This window comes from Protopterus annectens, chromosome 4.part0, assembly GCF_019279795.1.
Source record: "Protopterus annectens isolate FY-2018-M chromosome 4.part0, PAN1.0, whole genome shotgun sequence".
Taxonomy (NCBI): Eukaryota; Metazoa; Chordata; order Ceratodontiformes; family Protopteridae; genus Protopterus; species Protopterus annectens.
Genome location: NC_056733.1, coordinates 950,474,250 through 950,490,632, shown reverse-complemented (window position 1 = coordinate 950,490,632; position 16,383 = coordinate 950,474,250). Strand labels below are relative to the sequence as shown.

General features: G+C 44.5%; 1 protein-coding gene across 1 annotated transcript in view; it reads left to right on the top strand.

The window, feature by feature from the left end:
• The window catches only part of LOC122799695 (ankyrin repeat and KH domain-containing protein 1-like), a gene marked incomplete in the record, with an annotated part of 3,928,199 nt that overhangs the window by 3,345,727 nt on the left and 566,089 nt on the right, over positions 1–16,383 (top strand). Inside the window, 1 exon segment of the mRNA XM_044068930.1 lies at positions 13,628–13,777. Coding sequence (XP_043924865.1) covers positions 13,628–13,777 — 150 coding nt within the window.

The window sequence follows — 16,383 nt, the reverse complement described above, 5'->3', positions numbered from 1 at the left end:
TGCCTGCAGCTAGAGTTCCTATGGTGGGCAGAGGCCTGCCACCAAAACAAGGGGCTGCCATTCACTCCACCCCCTGCCCTCCCAACCCTAACTACAGACGCATCAGAATATGCTTGTGGGGCTCATCTGGCAGGAAAGTGCATTCAGGACAAATGGAGCCCAAATCAAATGCACCTACATATCAATCAGAAAGAGATGCTAGCTGCACAGAATGCACGGCCAGCCTTCAAGGACTACCTTCATCCAGGACAGTTAATGGATGCACCCAGTTAATGGATGCACCTACGTATCAATCAGAAAGAGATGCTAGCTGCACAGAATGCACGGCCAGCCTTCAAGGACTACCTTCATCCAGGACAGTTAATGGATGCACCTACATATCAATCAGAAAGAGATGCTAGCTGCACAGAATGCACGGCCAGCCTTCAAGGACTACCTTCATCCAGGACAGTTAATGGATGCACCTTCGTGTCATTCAGAAAGAGATGCTAGCTGCACAGAATGCACGGCCAGCCTTCAAGGACTACCTTCATCCAGGACAGTTAATGGATGCACCTACATATCAATCAGAAAGAGATGCTAGCTGCACAGAATGCACGGCCAGCCTTCAAGGACTACCTTCATCCAGGACAACTAATGAATAAGACAGACACCACAGTTATGTGGTACGTAAACAAACAGGGGGGCTACACGTTCCTACCCCTTTGCAGACTAGCCATGGCATTGTGGAACACTGCCTTAACCTACCAAATGCAACTAGAGGCACAATTCCTGCCAGGACAGCTAAATACTCTGATAGGCGAACTAAGCAGAAATCTTATGGACCCACACATATGGAAACTGGAACCACAAGTTTTTTTACATGTTTGCATGCAAATGGGGGAGTCCAGACATGGATCTTTTTGCCTCACCCCAGAACTTTCAGTTGGACAAATTCTGCACAAGAATTCATCACAAAAAAAGCTTGGAAAGTGGATGCTCTATCAGTCTATGCTTTCCCCCCTCTGCTCTCCAAAGTTCTACTAGAAGTCAGACAGGACAAACCAAAAAATATTCTGATTTCTCCAGACTGGCCTCTCCAGCACTGGTACCCACTCCTGCGCTGTGTGTCACACCTTCCTCCTTGGCACCTGACTTGGACACCTTACCTACTGTCTCAGCAGAACTACCAAATTCTGCACACTCTGCTCCAAACTTTGAATCCTGCAGCATGGCTAATCAGCTAATTTCACCCTTGGCATCCCACAGCAAGCCTGTGATGGATGTCATTTTGGAGGCTAGAAGGCCTAGTACAAGAAAATCATATGCTGACAAATGGAAAAGATTCTATGCCTGGAACCAATCACAAGGAATAAGCACAGCAAAGCCTAGTATTCCTCAGATTCTGCAATATTTAACTGAGATGCTTCACAAGTGCCTTTTTCTTCCATAAAAATCAATGCCTCTGCCATTTCAGCTCATTGCAACACAGAACCTCCCCTCTTCTCTTATCCTCTGCTAAAGCAGCATCTCAGAGGGGCCAAAAATTTAAGACCTCCCAGGAGAGCGCCAACTCCTGCATGGGACCTCAATTTTGTTTTGGAAAAACTCACTCTCCCTCCTTTTGAGCCAGCTGCTACTGAGGACCTAAAATTTCTCTCCTGGAAAACGGCTTTCCTTTTAGTAGTCACTTCAGCTAGAAGGATTTCAGAATTACAGGCTCTTATGGCAGTGGAGCCTTTCATTATTTTTCATCCGGACAGGGTGGCTCTCAGGACCAGTCCATCTTTCATGCTTATGGTGGTATCCAGTGTGGCTCTTAATTAGACCATTCATCTACCAACTTTCTTTCCCAAATACACAGAACAAGGGGGAGCGGATTCTGCATTCGGTGGATGTACACAGACAACTTAGATTCTACTTCAACAGGACAAAATCTCTTAAGAAAATCTGGACAACTATTGGTGGCATTTGCTACAGGGGCAGAGGGAAAGGCTATTTCAAAGCCCACCATTTCCAAATGGATAAGCCATTGTATTCGTTTCTGCTGTATGCACCATGGTAAACCTGTCCCTAAGGGGATCAGATCTCATTCCACCAGGGCTGCATCTACGTCTACAGCCTTTCTCAGAGGGTTTCCTACCAGAGACATTCTAGAAGCTGCTACCTGGAGCTCAGTTCATACGTTCACCAAATATTACCATTTACCTCTTCTAAATCCAGGGCAGGCTTTGCCACCATTTACCTCTTCTAAATCCAGCGCAGGCTTTGCCACCATTTACCTCTTCTAAATCTAGAGCAGGCTTTGCCACCATTTACCTCTTCTAAATCCAGCGCAGGCTTTGCCACCATTTACCTCTTCTAAATCCAGCACAGGCTTTGCCACCATTTACCTCTTCTAAATCCAGCGCAGGCTTTGCCACCATTTACCTCTTCTAAATCCAACGCAGGCTTTGCCACCATTTACCTCTTCTAAATCCAGCGCAGGCTTTGCCACCATTTACCTCTTCTAAATCCAGCGCTGGCTTTGCCACTGCTGTCCTGCAGGGCCTTATAGCTGCTCATAATGCTGTATAAATCCATCCTCCCAACCATAGCTTTGGGATTCTTCCAAATCTAATGACTGCAACAGTGAAACATGAACATAGTACAGTCATGTACACTTACCATAAATGTAGATGTTCAAGTGTATTCACTTTTGCAGTCCTGGTTAACCACCCTTCATCTCCCTGTTTTTTTCTTACTATACCTCTCCTTTTTTTTTTACTATGCTTAAAAGCCTTGTTGGTGTATTTGCTTTTGTTTGGAGGTATTTTTTTTGTTTTAAATTATATACATATATATATATATATATATATATATATATCTATTTATATTTTGCTCCCCATTTGGGGGGCACCTGACATCTTGGACAAGGAAAACTGATGTAATGGCATCTGCTGCATGTTTTATACCCCTGACAACCTGACATCATGCAAGAAGGGACAGCAACTGACGCAGGACCCAAGACTTTGTTAATCAGGCCAACCTGCCAGCAGATTACCCAAATGTAATGACTGCCCAACAGTGAATACACTCTAACATCTACATTTATGGTAAGTGTACACAGCTGTACTTGTCAGTTAGGCTATATAAGTGCATCTCTCACAGGTTGTAGTGTTGGGTGGTAGGAGGAGAGGTTTGTCTGTGTACATGAGGCAATTGCTGCATTGCCCCAAGATGCCCAGATTCATCAGGTAGACAGGAGAAAACACCGGGAGCTGATCCTTAGACATGCCTGGATATGTGCTTATTTATTAAGTACTAATAACTGTTTTCCTCTAGACAAGTGAGGAAAGTTGAGTGCTGTAGTAATTTGTAACTTATTTAGCACTTACAATGAGTTCTGAACAAGTGCTGAGCTCAAAGAAACAGATTTGAGTGCTGAAACTAGAAAACTGACTAGTTCTAATAAAACAAATTAAGCTAGAAGGCTTCCCTCCAACACAAAGTCTTGGGGGCTCAGAAGCTTACAAACAGTCCTGGATACAGCAAATTTGTATCTGGACTAGACGACTTACAGGAAAGGCAGCCAAACAAGCTTATAAAATTAATTTTTTTTTGTAAAGTGAAAAGTGGGAAGGAGGAGCAGAAACTAAGTGGGTTAGCCATTAGCCTTCTCAAATGTTCTCCCTGGATTAGGTAGAACGAGGTAGTGACACTAGACTGGGAGGAGTGTCCCAGATCAAATTTACAGTAGGGGCGGGCAACTGCGAAGCCACCAAGTATAAAAACAGCTTTACCATTACCTCCTACTTTTGCTTTTGGTAGGTACAGATTTTTGAGAATGCCATTTGGGTTAAATTCTGTCATTTGGTAAGAAGTCCACCATGTATATTTGAAAGACAGCTGTTCTAATTTCGCCAAGTCTGTTGTTTCTACCCATGCTGATCTTTTCAAAGACAAATTAGGCATATTCCCAGTTGTGTACTCCATGAAGGTAGACCCTGAAGTCAGGCCAGTTTTCAGGCTAGCCAGGAAAGTTCCAGTAGCTATGCAGAACTAATTAAAGCAGAGTGAGAAGGTCACACTGAAAAACCAATCAGTAAAAACTAAATGAAAACTCCAGCCAAACTAGAACTTCAAATGAGTGACCTCCCAAACCTCCTGTAAGAGGCACACGGGATATATGCAAATGAGCCTTATAAACATCAGGTGTTTCAGCTATATGGCAATTCTGATTGCCCATGACTTTTACGTTTGAAGTCGTTTTAATGGACAATGTCAGGCCAATAAAGCCAAACCCCACTAGCTATGGATATGCATATTTCAGCCATGTTATGACCTCGTCAGCATAGCACAAGCAGAGTGTTTGACTAAGCATAAGAAACACAGGGTTGTTATACCCAGCTGATGTCCATTATGCATTTCGATAGCTAGTGGGGTTTGGCTTTATTGGCCTGAAATTGTCCATTCAAACGTAAAAGTCATCGGCAATCAGAATTGCCATATAGCTGAAACACCTGATCATAAGGATCATTTGCATATATCCCATGTCCCTCTTAAAGGAGGTTTGGGAGGTCACTCATTGGAAGTTGTAGCTTGGCTGGAGTTTTCATTTAGTTTTTACTGAGTAGCTATGCAGAACAGAATCAAGGCCGAGCTAAACAAAATGTTGCAGCATGGTGTAATTTGTCCAGTAGAAGAACCTACTGAATGGGGGTGTCATCCATGGTAGTAGCTGTTAAGAAAAGCCCAGATGATAGGATATGTATTGATCGATGAGATTTGAACAAAGCACTGAACCATCATCCAATGCGTACAGAAGTCACTGCTTTTATGCCAAATGCCACTGTTTTTTACTGTTTTAGATGAAGAGTTCATTTTGGCAAATTTTGCTGGACCGAAAATCCTCATTGCTAACCACTTTCAGTACTGCTTTTGGCAGGCATAGATTTTTGAGAATGCCATTTGGGTTAAATTCTACCAGTGACGTCTTCTAGTGTGCCATGGAACACATTTTTTGTGGTTATCCTTGTGCTATTGTAGTAGATGATATTCTAGTAGGAGGTAATGGTGAAGCTGAGCATGACAGAAACCTCAAATATGTTCATCGTGCATACAGCTGCAGTAATCATACAGTAATCAGGTACATAACTTCTTATAAATGTAGGTGCGGGTGCCAAATTCCACAGACAGACTCCCACGACCACTGTGTCTTTTGCTTAGCTAAAGAGCACGACCATAAGGCCTTCTCTATTTGCCAAACCTTCATACCCAAGAAGTTTTGGCAACCATCTGGCCGAGTTAAATCTGTCTTTAGAAAACCAAAGGCTTAAACACCTCATGCTTAGGATGGATCCAGAGTTGGCCGCCCAAGCCAAACAACCTTGGAAGGCCAAGGTTTGTAGGCCTTCTCCAAATGCCACTCCGCTTTTGGATGTTCCGCCGACTACTGTTCTAGGGGCCAAGGGACACCAGATTACTCCGGTTCCAACAGCTCCTCTGCAAGAGACTGCGTCAGTAGCCACGGAAAGCATGTCAGCAGAGTTGATTCATTCATTGGGTCATAACCGACGTCGAGGGGGAACCATCGCTTGACCGGTCAACCGAGACTTCTCCTACTCCAGAGTAGGCCTCTGTTTCCCTACCTACCCAGATGCACACTCCTAACTAAAAGGAAACGGAAAACAAAACACTTGAGCCTGACGCCTCAGGCAGCCCCAGACTGGGATTCATTCACTTCTTTGGTGCAGGCCTTTATGGCACTTAAGTCTACAGACCCTACTCCCACTAGCATCTCTGTGCTGAGTCCTAGGACAGCTTCTGCCTCCTCCCTGCCTTTAACCTCTACTCAGCAAGCAGTTGCTCATGAAGACCCAGACCAGTCTCCTGTGTCTCTGATTGCCTCTCAGATTGCCTCTCCCATAGACTATTACTCGCCTGAAGAGGACTCTATTGAAGGGGACTCCCCACCTGAGGACTTATCATTTGGGGAGACTATTTCAAAAATGAGAGTATTTCAAGTGGGATGATACTTTAGTCTCTGAAACCTAGAAGTGATACTTTGAGCATCTACAGCTTGACTCCCCTCACCTTCAGCCATCCCTCCGGTTCTCCCAGCTTTTTTGGATGCCTTCACTTCTATTTCCAAGATCCCAGACCTCAACCTCCTGCCCCTAAAAGGCCAGATAGGTTTTACAAAGTCCCTGATGACTACAAGTTCCTAATAAAACCACCGTTGGCCAACCCAGCAGTTATTGCAGTATCCCCAGACAGCCTAGGCTGTTGCCTTCTGCTTCCCTGCTGCCATCCGATAAAGACAGCAAACCCATGGCAGGAATGGGGAAAAAGCTATACACCTCCTCTACCCTAGCTTTTGGGGCTATAAACTACCAAACGCACATGGTGAAGTATGCTGTAGACTTGGTTTCCCAGTCCACCAATTTTGTTGGCTACCTCCCCTGACTCTCCAGCCAAATCTGCCATTTCCTCAAAATTGTCCCTGGCCACCCAAGTAGCCAGACACACTATCCGATGCGGCTATGATGCAGCAGAAGCGGCTGCCAGATCTGCTGCCACTGCATCAGCCTTGCGCAGATGCACCTGGCTCAGATTACAACCTCTGCCAGATGATTTTAAAGCCAAGCTCATGGATGCTCCTCTGGATAACTTATTTGGCAAAAATGTTGCAGAACTTTTTTAAAACTTGCAAGAAAAAAGCAAGGAACTGCAGGATGTTAAGCATTTGCTGGTGTCCCCAGTGTCCAGATACTACAGGAATGACCCATCCAAAACATCTTTTGTCAGAATAGTCCCTTCCACCTCTCGCTCTTCTACTGTTAGACCACGAAGGGGACCTCGGAGGCAACCTTATCCTAGACCCCTACAACCACAACGTCCCAACAAACAGCCCTTTCCAGATAGACGGGGACCCTCCTCCACATAACTGCCTTGCCCATGTGCCCTGTCCGCCCACCTTACCCAATGCCTCCCCTTCTGGAAAACCATCACCACAGATCTGTGGGTTCTTTCCATCATCCAGAAAGGATACTTTCTTTCCTGGAAAGAAAAACCTACACCAATAAGGTTTCCTTTTCCCTCCCAAAAATCAGCTCCCTCTACGTCCTCCCATCCTGCAGGAACTAGTCTCCCAATGAACCATAGAACCTGTTCCCTCAGGATAGGAGGGACTAGGCTTCTACTCCCACCTTTTCTTAGTCCCAAAAAAGGATGGCCCCTGGAGACCTACCTTGGGCCTATCATACCTAAACCTGTTCCTACAGGTCCCCTCCTTCAAGATGCTCTCCCTTATCTCATCTCAAGCCTTCATGGTCACTCTAGACCTAAAGGATGCATGCCTGCACATCCCATTCAGACCCTCCCACAGGAGGTTCCTACGCTTCTCTGGGCCCTCTTCTCATTCTCAATTTACTGCATTGCTTTTTGGCTCATCTATGGCACCCAGAGTTTTTAACAAGTGCTTAGCCCCAGCCATTGCAGAACCAAGGGAATACAAATCTACCCTTACTTGGACGACATTTTCATTTTGGCAGAATCATAGCCCACCCTTCTGGCAAATCTCCAATTCACCATGTCCCTACTAAACAACCTGGGTTTTCACCCTTAACCTCCAAAAATCCTCTCTCCTCCCACAACAGGACAAGGTTTTCCTTGGGTGCAGAATCGGAACAGATCTAATGAGATCCTTCCTACCACCAGACAAGGTACAATTCCTCTCTTCCCATTTTCTACGTCTATTGACAGAATCACACGTAGCTGCAAGGCAGTTTCTACAAACTATAGATCTCATGGCTGCCACCATCCCCATGCTCCTACTAGCAAGGATGCACATGAGGAAGTTCCAGTGGTACTTGAATGTTTGGTCACAGAGCCAACAACCTCTAGACAAAACTCATCCCCTTCTGCCCTGTCTAAAATTAGAGCTGAAGTGGTGGAGTCAGCATGTTTCCAACAGCCAGGGAATTCCTCTACAGCTCCCTCCCACTTCTCAGTCTATGCACACATGCATCAGACCTAAGATGGGGAGCAACCCTGCAGGGTACAACAGTGCTGGTCTCCTGCCCTGCATAAATAGCACATCAATGTCTGAGAAATTACTGCTGTCCTCCTAGCTCTAAAAGTCTTCCTTCCCATGCTGCAACCAGGGATACTCCACATTGTGACAGACAACACTACAATCATGTGGTACCTAAACAAACAAGGAGGGACAAACGCATACCAGTTATGTCTGATAACCCTGCTAATCTGAGAAATACCAAAACACAACCTCTTTCTGAAAGCTTCATACATCCCCTCTCAGGAAAACAAGCAAGCAGACTTGCTCAGCAGAACCACCTCACTGCAACACAAATGGATGTTGCACAGGGATACCTTCCTACACATAGTCCGCCAGTGGGTCACACCACAAGTGGATCTGTTTGCCTGCCCCCAGAACAGACTACTGAACAGATTTTGCAGCAGGACTTGCTCACCACTAGCTTGGAGAGTGGATGCCTTCAGTTTGTCATGCCAGGGAATGTACCTGTACGCCTTCCCTCCCTTCCCTCTATTTCAGAGTCTCGTCCTGACAATCAAGAAAGAACCAACAATCTTGCTGCTGATTCCCTATTGGCCAAATCAACAGTGATTTCCCCCTTCTGTTTTCACTAGCCAAGGGCAATCACCACAAGTTAGCCCACAAGGTGGACCTACTAACTCAGCGACAGGGATCCCTCCTGCACCCACAGCTGTCTTTACTACAACTAACTCTGTGGGTGATCAACTTTTGATCCCTTTTAGACAGCACTATTCAGAAGACGTGCTGTCAGCCCTGAGGGAGACCAGGAAACCAACTATTAGAAAAAACTGCTTGTCTAAATGGCAGAGATTCTCGAAATGATGTTATCTGAGAAACAAGGACCCATTTATGGCAGATCCTCCCCCTGGTCCTGAATTATACCTGCGGACTCATTAAGGAGGGACTAGCGTACTCTTCTGTCAAATTTCTTCTTTCAGCCATTTCTGCATGCTTGCCTTTACAGCCGCCTCTTCTTTCCAGACTGGATGTAAAACTTTTCCTGAAAGAGGTCTTGCACATCAGATCACAAAGAAACCCCATCCCCCCTCCCTGGGACCTCAACTTCATGCTGGAAAACCTTACCCTATCCCCTTTTGAGCCCTGCCAGTACAGCTTCTCTTCAAATGTGCACATGGAAAACCATCCTATTAGTGGCCATTGCCTCTGCTAGAAGAGTGTCTGATTTACAGGCCCAGATAGCTTGCCCTCCTTACACCATCTTCCACAATGACCAAGTTACCCTACGCACTAACCCCTCCTTTATGCTCAAAGTAGTTAACAAACTATTCTTAAACCAGTCTGTTGACCTACCCACCTTCTTCCCCTCCTCTACTAACTCCGAGGATAGTATTCTCCATTCCCTAGATGTACATAGGCAACTGAGATTCTACTTGGACAAAACTAAGTCTTTCAGAAAATCTGACCAACTGTTCATTTCCTTCCATCCCAGGGCCTTGGGTAAGGCAGTCTCCAAACAAACTATCTCCTCCTGGATCAGAAAATCCATCCTTTTTTGCTGCTGTCATAATCGCAAAACATTGCTTCAAGAAGTGCGAGTGCATTCCACCAGAGGCATGACTACCTCAAAGGCCTTCATAAAAGGACTAGACACAGCTTCTGTCATGGAAGCAGCCACCTGGTTCACAGTCCATACCTTCACTAAGCATTTCAAGCTGGACCAGGTCTCTAGAGCCAGGGCAGGATTTGCCAGGGCAATCCTACAAGAATTCCTAGAATCCTCCACCTCTGCCACCTCCCAACATTCCCTCTAGTTGTGGTACTCTCCCACAGTATGAATACTGCAACATTGGAATAGAAGGACATAGAATAGTTGTGTAAAATCTTACCATAACCATAGATGTCCTTCTCTTCTGTGTTGCAGTATTCCATGCCCCTGATATCCTCTGTCTTCTCTAGTGTATCCCCTCACTACAGGCCACTCTGTACAGCCCTGCAGGGACATTTGCTTTTGCTTCTCCTTGGCCTTTTAGTCTTTTCTCTGTGCTTTAAGTTCTGAGGTCTGTGCTTGCCGGCGTCACATTTATACTCCATGGTTTATGGCCCTATGTGTGATGTCCCACGCACCTACGGCAGCCAGGCTTACACTTTTGTATGAGAGCTAACGTCGGGTCGCTTGGAGGCTGGAAATCCCACAGTATGAATACTGCAACATGGAAGAGGAGGACATCTATAGTTATGGTAAGATTTTACACAACTGTTCTTTCCCTGTGCTAAGAAAAACAAAGTAGTGAGAACCCAACTCATGAAAAGGCATTTGTCCCATAAGTCCCATCATGATAAATCCAGTAAACTGCTCAGTTTGTTACGAGAGGGGGAGATAGTGAGGATGCAGACATTCAAAGGTTTTGGTCGGATTGGATTTATGAAGTCTGTGTCCTGAACCGAGATTGTACATTATGGAATCACAAGGAGTAGAATTGAGGCGGAATCAAAAACATTTGGTATTGGTCTCCAAGCCTGTATTGCAGCATCTTACCTGTGAAAAGACTCTAGAGCTGTGTGAGCTATCCAGTGTTCCAATTCCAGAGGGTATTCCCACAAGTATTCCTGTTTCTGAGAAGATTCCCGAAACTCCTGAAACAGTCTTCACCAATGACTGTCCCTGTTCCTAAGCCCAGTCCTAATTGCTGTATCACTAGATCAGGCCGCATTTCCAAACCATGTTGCAGTTAAACGGTAACTTGGACATGAAAGTTGTTTATTTCTTAGTGTCTGTATAATTGCATGTCTTTTTCAAATGTCATTTTATTGTGGGCAATTCATTACAGAGGGAGGACATGCATCATTGTGTACGCAGACCTTTAAGAAGCTTTCCATGTGCAAACTGCACTGCCATTTTGTAGAGAGCTGTTTAGACGTAAGCATGCATGTATGTAATGGTCTGTCAGTTAGTCAGTTTGTTCATATTTTGTTACTGCTATATCCCCCTGTCCCCCCCAGTCACCTCAGAAGATTTCTCCTTTGGAAACATTCTGGAGATCCTTAAACAGAGGGGTGACTGGAAGCCCAAAGACCCTACCTCAAGGAATCTGTATACTTGCAGGCCTTTGGAGCTCGCCCATCTATTTCCTGAGTGACCTCTCTCCATGACAATTTCATGAAATTGATCTCTCAGTGGACTTGGAAGGCCCCTGACTCGATAGAACAGATTCCCTTGAGACCAGATAAAATACTTTCCGCTCCAGGGAATCATCAGTACTAGACAAAAGGATTAGCAGTAGATGCCATGGGTGGCAGCAGCTACAACTAAAAAGGAACTAGCTAAGGAAAGTTCCACTGTCCATCCCCCTAACCGGTGTCAAGGGCGATGGATAGATTTGGGAAGCGGGTTTACGCATCTTCGACCATTAGGTCCTTGTACTTTTTGGCACATTTTGCTAGGTTCAGGTGGTGTATATTTTGGCTGTAGAGTGTCACTGTGAAGTGGCAGCCCAACCCCATGTGCAAATATGGGAAAAAGGGGTAATGGATGGATTAGATGTGTTCAATAGTTATTTAGGATGCCTACCTCCACATAAAAATTGCAAAGTCATCCAGAACATGTCTTTGCTTCCACCTAGAAGCCAGTCATTTTCATTTCAGAGCCCTGCCCTTTGGCCTCACCACAGCCCTTAGACAGTTTACCAGGTGTGTCGAGGTAGTCTCAGCCTTTTTGCAGCTCGGAGGGATTTGTGTTAGCATGTATGGATGATTGACTCCTCAGTGGCGCAAGAGACTCGTAATGTCGTAGCTGGAAACTTCAGCTCTGCCTGTCCTTGGACTTTTCTGAAACTGACAAATTATGCTTTCATCCCTGTCAGTCCATCCAGTTTACCTGATGCCATCTGGATACTACAAAATGCATTGTTCCTCTTCTGACAGAAAAAAATGCTCTCATAACTGCAGTTAACTCTCCTGAACCATTACTCTCATCCATTAAGTTTATTTCATCCAGGTTCAAGCCTTACTAGCTTCAACAGTATGCCATGGTGAGTTTGCTCACTCCACGTGAGGACTTGCCATTTTCTTCTTAAGGCCCACTAATTCAAGGTGTTTGATCACTTGTCCTTTTCAGACACCATCACCTAGCTGTGCAGGAACTGCTTCCCTGAGGCAGATTCAGTTGGGTCAGGATTCACTTGAAATGGTGGCTAACTTCTCCCAACATTTTTGCAGGAAGACCCCTGCTCTTTTTATTCAGCTCAGTTTGAGCTAGCTAACTTGGTGTGAGGAAGGTGCCCATGAAGCTTTGGAAGCTTGGCCGGCTGTTGTATCCCTTGGCAGGATACCCAGTTAGCTAAGGCTACTGCAGCGTTGATCATTCACACATCTGCTGTTGTAGTAAATTGACAGCTGCACTGTCTGTGTGAACACTTGCATCTTGGTGTGTTCAGCTTCTTAGTTTGGATTCCTGCAGTGGTTCTCATCCCCTTGGATGAGGTTGTGGCAGGCCTCTAAGTGGAACATCTGATCTACGCAAAGGAGGGGTGAGCTTGTGGGCATAGGGCATGGGTAGATCTTAAAAGTGCAGGGCACCTTTTCTCTTAGACACACAGCTCACTTGTTAGCTGTGAGAATGCTCAGACATTGTTGATTTGCAAGTTTGTTTTTGGTAGTGCAAAGAGGGCATACTGCTGGTGTGTGTGCAGTGAGGTTTCTTAATAGTAGTGTGATGTCACTGTCATCATTGGGGCCATTTGTCCAGCCATGACTATAGGGATGTATAGAAGGATAAGCTGAAAATGTAATTATGGAGAGGTTGAACCCAAATGCAGGGCCCATTAATTATGTCTTCATAAAGTACTGATGGTAAGAGCGTATGTGTTGCTTTGTTGTCAGGGTAGGCATGTTATATTCACCAGCAGAGCATCACACTTACAAATGCTTCTGTGTTCCCTGACACTTTGATCCACTGTTAGTAGTAGCTAGTCATATACAGCTATTAGGGCCCCAATCCAGCTATAGAACATCTCAGCAGTGCATGTTAGTAGTAGCTAGTCATATACAGCTATTAGGGCCCAAATCCAGCTATAGAACATCTCAGCAGTGCATGTTAGTAGTAGCTAGTCATATACAGCTATTAGGGCCCCAATCCAGCTATAGAACATCTCAGCAATGCATGTTAGTAGTAGCTAGTCATATACAGCTATTGCGGCCCCAATCCAGCTATAGAACATCTCAGCAGTGCATGTTAGTAGTAGCTAGTCATATACAGCTATTGGGGCCCCAATCCAGCTATAGAACATCTCAGCAGTTCATATACCCATCATGCTTTACCTTTGCGACCATGGCCTTTTCCAGATGCCCAGATTGATAATTGAACTAAAGTCTTTGGGAGTGCAATCCTGTATCCATGTATGATAGGTAACATCAAACAAACATATGCCTGGTGTGCATATATAGTTCTGGTTCTGCTAAAACAGACCTACATTGGAAATGGAATCTCTCATTTCATTGTAGACCATGTTACAAGAATTCTGTATTCTCACAGTACTTACAGCAGTCTTAAAATGCATCAAGTTATTTGAATTTGGGAGCACATTGCTGTAACTTTGAGTTGATGACTTAGCCTTTTGTGTTTGTGTGCAGAGTGCAGGACGGAGACACTGGCCTGAGTTCTTTAACTCCTACTTACAAATCTGTGGCACTTTCATTGGCTTCTCCAAATGCAAAGATCAGTCTCACAAGTCCTAAACGGGGGATGAAAAGAGAAGAAGGATGGAAAGAAGTTGTTCGAAGGTAAGTTTGTTTGATGTATAAACTGAACAACTTTCTGCTAACACTCCACTAAAAGTAGTTTGCCCATTGCTAGGTCACCTTTTCTCTTCTGTGATTTTATTTTGTGCAGTGCGTGTGATGAGCAAATACGTAGAGTTCAATATAAATGATAGATGGTGAAAGGGGTTATTTGTAACTGCTGGAATGAGGAACTTTTAAGGGCAGATGTAAAGCATATTGCCAAAGATAGTGAAAGTCAATAGACTGGCAGAGCAATGCCTTAGGGAGGTGGTGAGGGCAGGTTAGTAATGTAGGTCCTATCTGCAGAACTAGGAGATAGTGGATCCATAGATCTTCTGTATGTTTATCCACTGTCTTATACCGGAGATGATGTGTAAAGAATTCCATAACAGTAGTGTAGTTAAAAAATTAAAATGTTCGTATATTCAGAGTATCTTGATTTTCAGATGCTATGATGCCCACTTTGGCATGTATGTGGGGTTACTTTCTATAAAGTTTAGGGAAGAAAGTGAGAGAAACCCAGTGTGTTCTGCACAATTATTTTCTTTTTTGTTTTGGTGTTACAAATTGTTTTCATACTTTGAAACTTCCATATCGGTGTGTAACAGCATTCCGTTATCCCTTACCAAATGGGTGGAGCTTGACTGGCTCCAGCATGTCTGTTGTTGAAGACTTAAGATTCCACCTGTGGAACTACCACCACTTAAGACTTCACAGCAAAGTCTTGCATACTTGGGAAACATCTGTATTTCTTTTCAGGTCTCTTAAGTTAAATTCCTTTTGCTACCTAAACTGTGCTGCAGAAGTGAGGTTACAGTATAGTGTAACATAGAGCTCTCTTCCCAGCTGTAACTGGACAGCAAAAGCAGCTGTTTTACAGGAGGGAAAACCACCACAGAACCAGCAGACACGCATTTTTTCCTGGCATTCTTAGAGCTCCAAGAAATGCAGACTGCATTTAATAGTAACCTGCAGATTTGTAATAATTGGACAGTGCCAACCATAGGCTAAGTAAACAACAGGAACTGGTGGGAATTCTTCTTCAGACCAGGACTTGCTGTGGAAAACAGATGGCTTAGTGATCAAAGAAAAAAATAGTTTGGATATCTGGAGTGCAGGAAAATCTGAAAGACAATGATACAGCTTTAATCCATCAGATACTGGAAGTTGACTTATAGTACAGCTTGGTGTGTTCCCTGACCTGTTGTATCTAAGCATGTGCCTTGAGTTATCAAGAATGAGGGTCACATTTGTCACGTCAGGGCAAGACTGGCTTGTCCTTCAGCTTTGAAATGCATAAGCTTTGTTGTGATCAGCATTTATTTCTGTTGCTGAGGGAGTAAATTGACAAATACTAGTTTCTGTTGAGTTCAAGAGGAGCACGAAAGCAGTTTTGTAGGTTGTTGTATATTTACTAGGCTTTGCAATCTAGGATACCCCTGAGAAGGCTAACCCAAATTCCACAAAAGACTGACAGTTGAAAGTGATTTGTTCAAGGTCATGCAGTAGGAAAATTAAGACTTAGGGTATCAAACCTATTAACAGCTTAAAGCCTTAATCCTTTGTTCCAACTGCCATACTTCATGGGATAAGACCGGAGATGTTCCTGCTGTCTGTAGTCAAGACTTTGAAAGCTCTTTGATAAAGTGCAGGGTATAATGCAGCAAAATCCTCTCCTTTACATGGAGTACCATCAGAATAAATGGCAGCAGATTTGTCAAGATGCTAAGCTTTGTGGAGCTTGAGCCATGTGCAGTTTCAATGGCATCTCCTCAGGTTGGATTAGGAATAGCTACCTTACTGAAAGCAGGTTAGTGAATCTCTTGTGTGGCACTTGAAGCTATCTTCTGCTGGGTGAAGCCTTCGCTATTGAAGGCTTAGAACTCTGTAAACTGATGGCTGTCGCTGATGGAGATTGACTGAGTACCAACACTTGTTACTCTGTCAGGAGGTTCTGTTGTTTTCATTGTTCAAATTATTTTCATTTTTTGCTCCTTTCTCAGAGAACACAAACTTGTTTATGCAGTTGCCATGCAATATCCCAGTCTAACCCCCCTGAGCCCAGTATTTAATTGCTCCCACAGTTAAGATTTTAGTCCTTATGGACATCACTGGAAAGATATATGTTCACTTCCTGGATACAGATCTGTACTGTGTCATCTGGCCATCAGATTACCATTCAAGACCTCACATTGGTTCTGCCTTTTGCCCTTCTGGAGGAGCACTCCACAGCACTGCAGTAATTACCCACAGTTCAATGCTGCTGTCTGCAGATGTCAGAGGGAGAAGTTCCTGTCCTACTTCTGTGCCAGAATGAATCATAGGAGTTGAAACTTCATGCTCTAATTGGCTGTAAACTCCCACGCATAACCAAAGACCTTGCCCACCATGCTTCCATAAGGACTGAAGCTGAAGGTGCAAGTTGGAACCTTGTACTCCTTTCGATGAGTCTGTTACGGAAATGGATTTCCTGCTCCCACTAGTGCTGGGTCTGTCCTTGACAAGTTTGTCTGAACCTATACCCATTTCCAATCTGGGGGTGGGGGTTATTCCATTGTGTCTGCACCACCCAGCCTCAACTTGCTGTGCTGTAGCTCTAGGCCAAC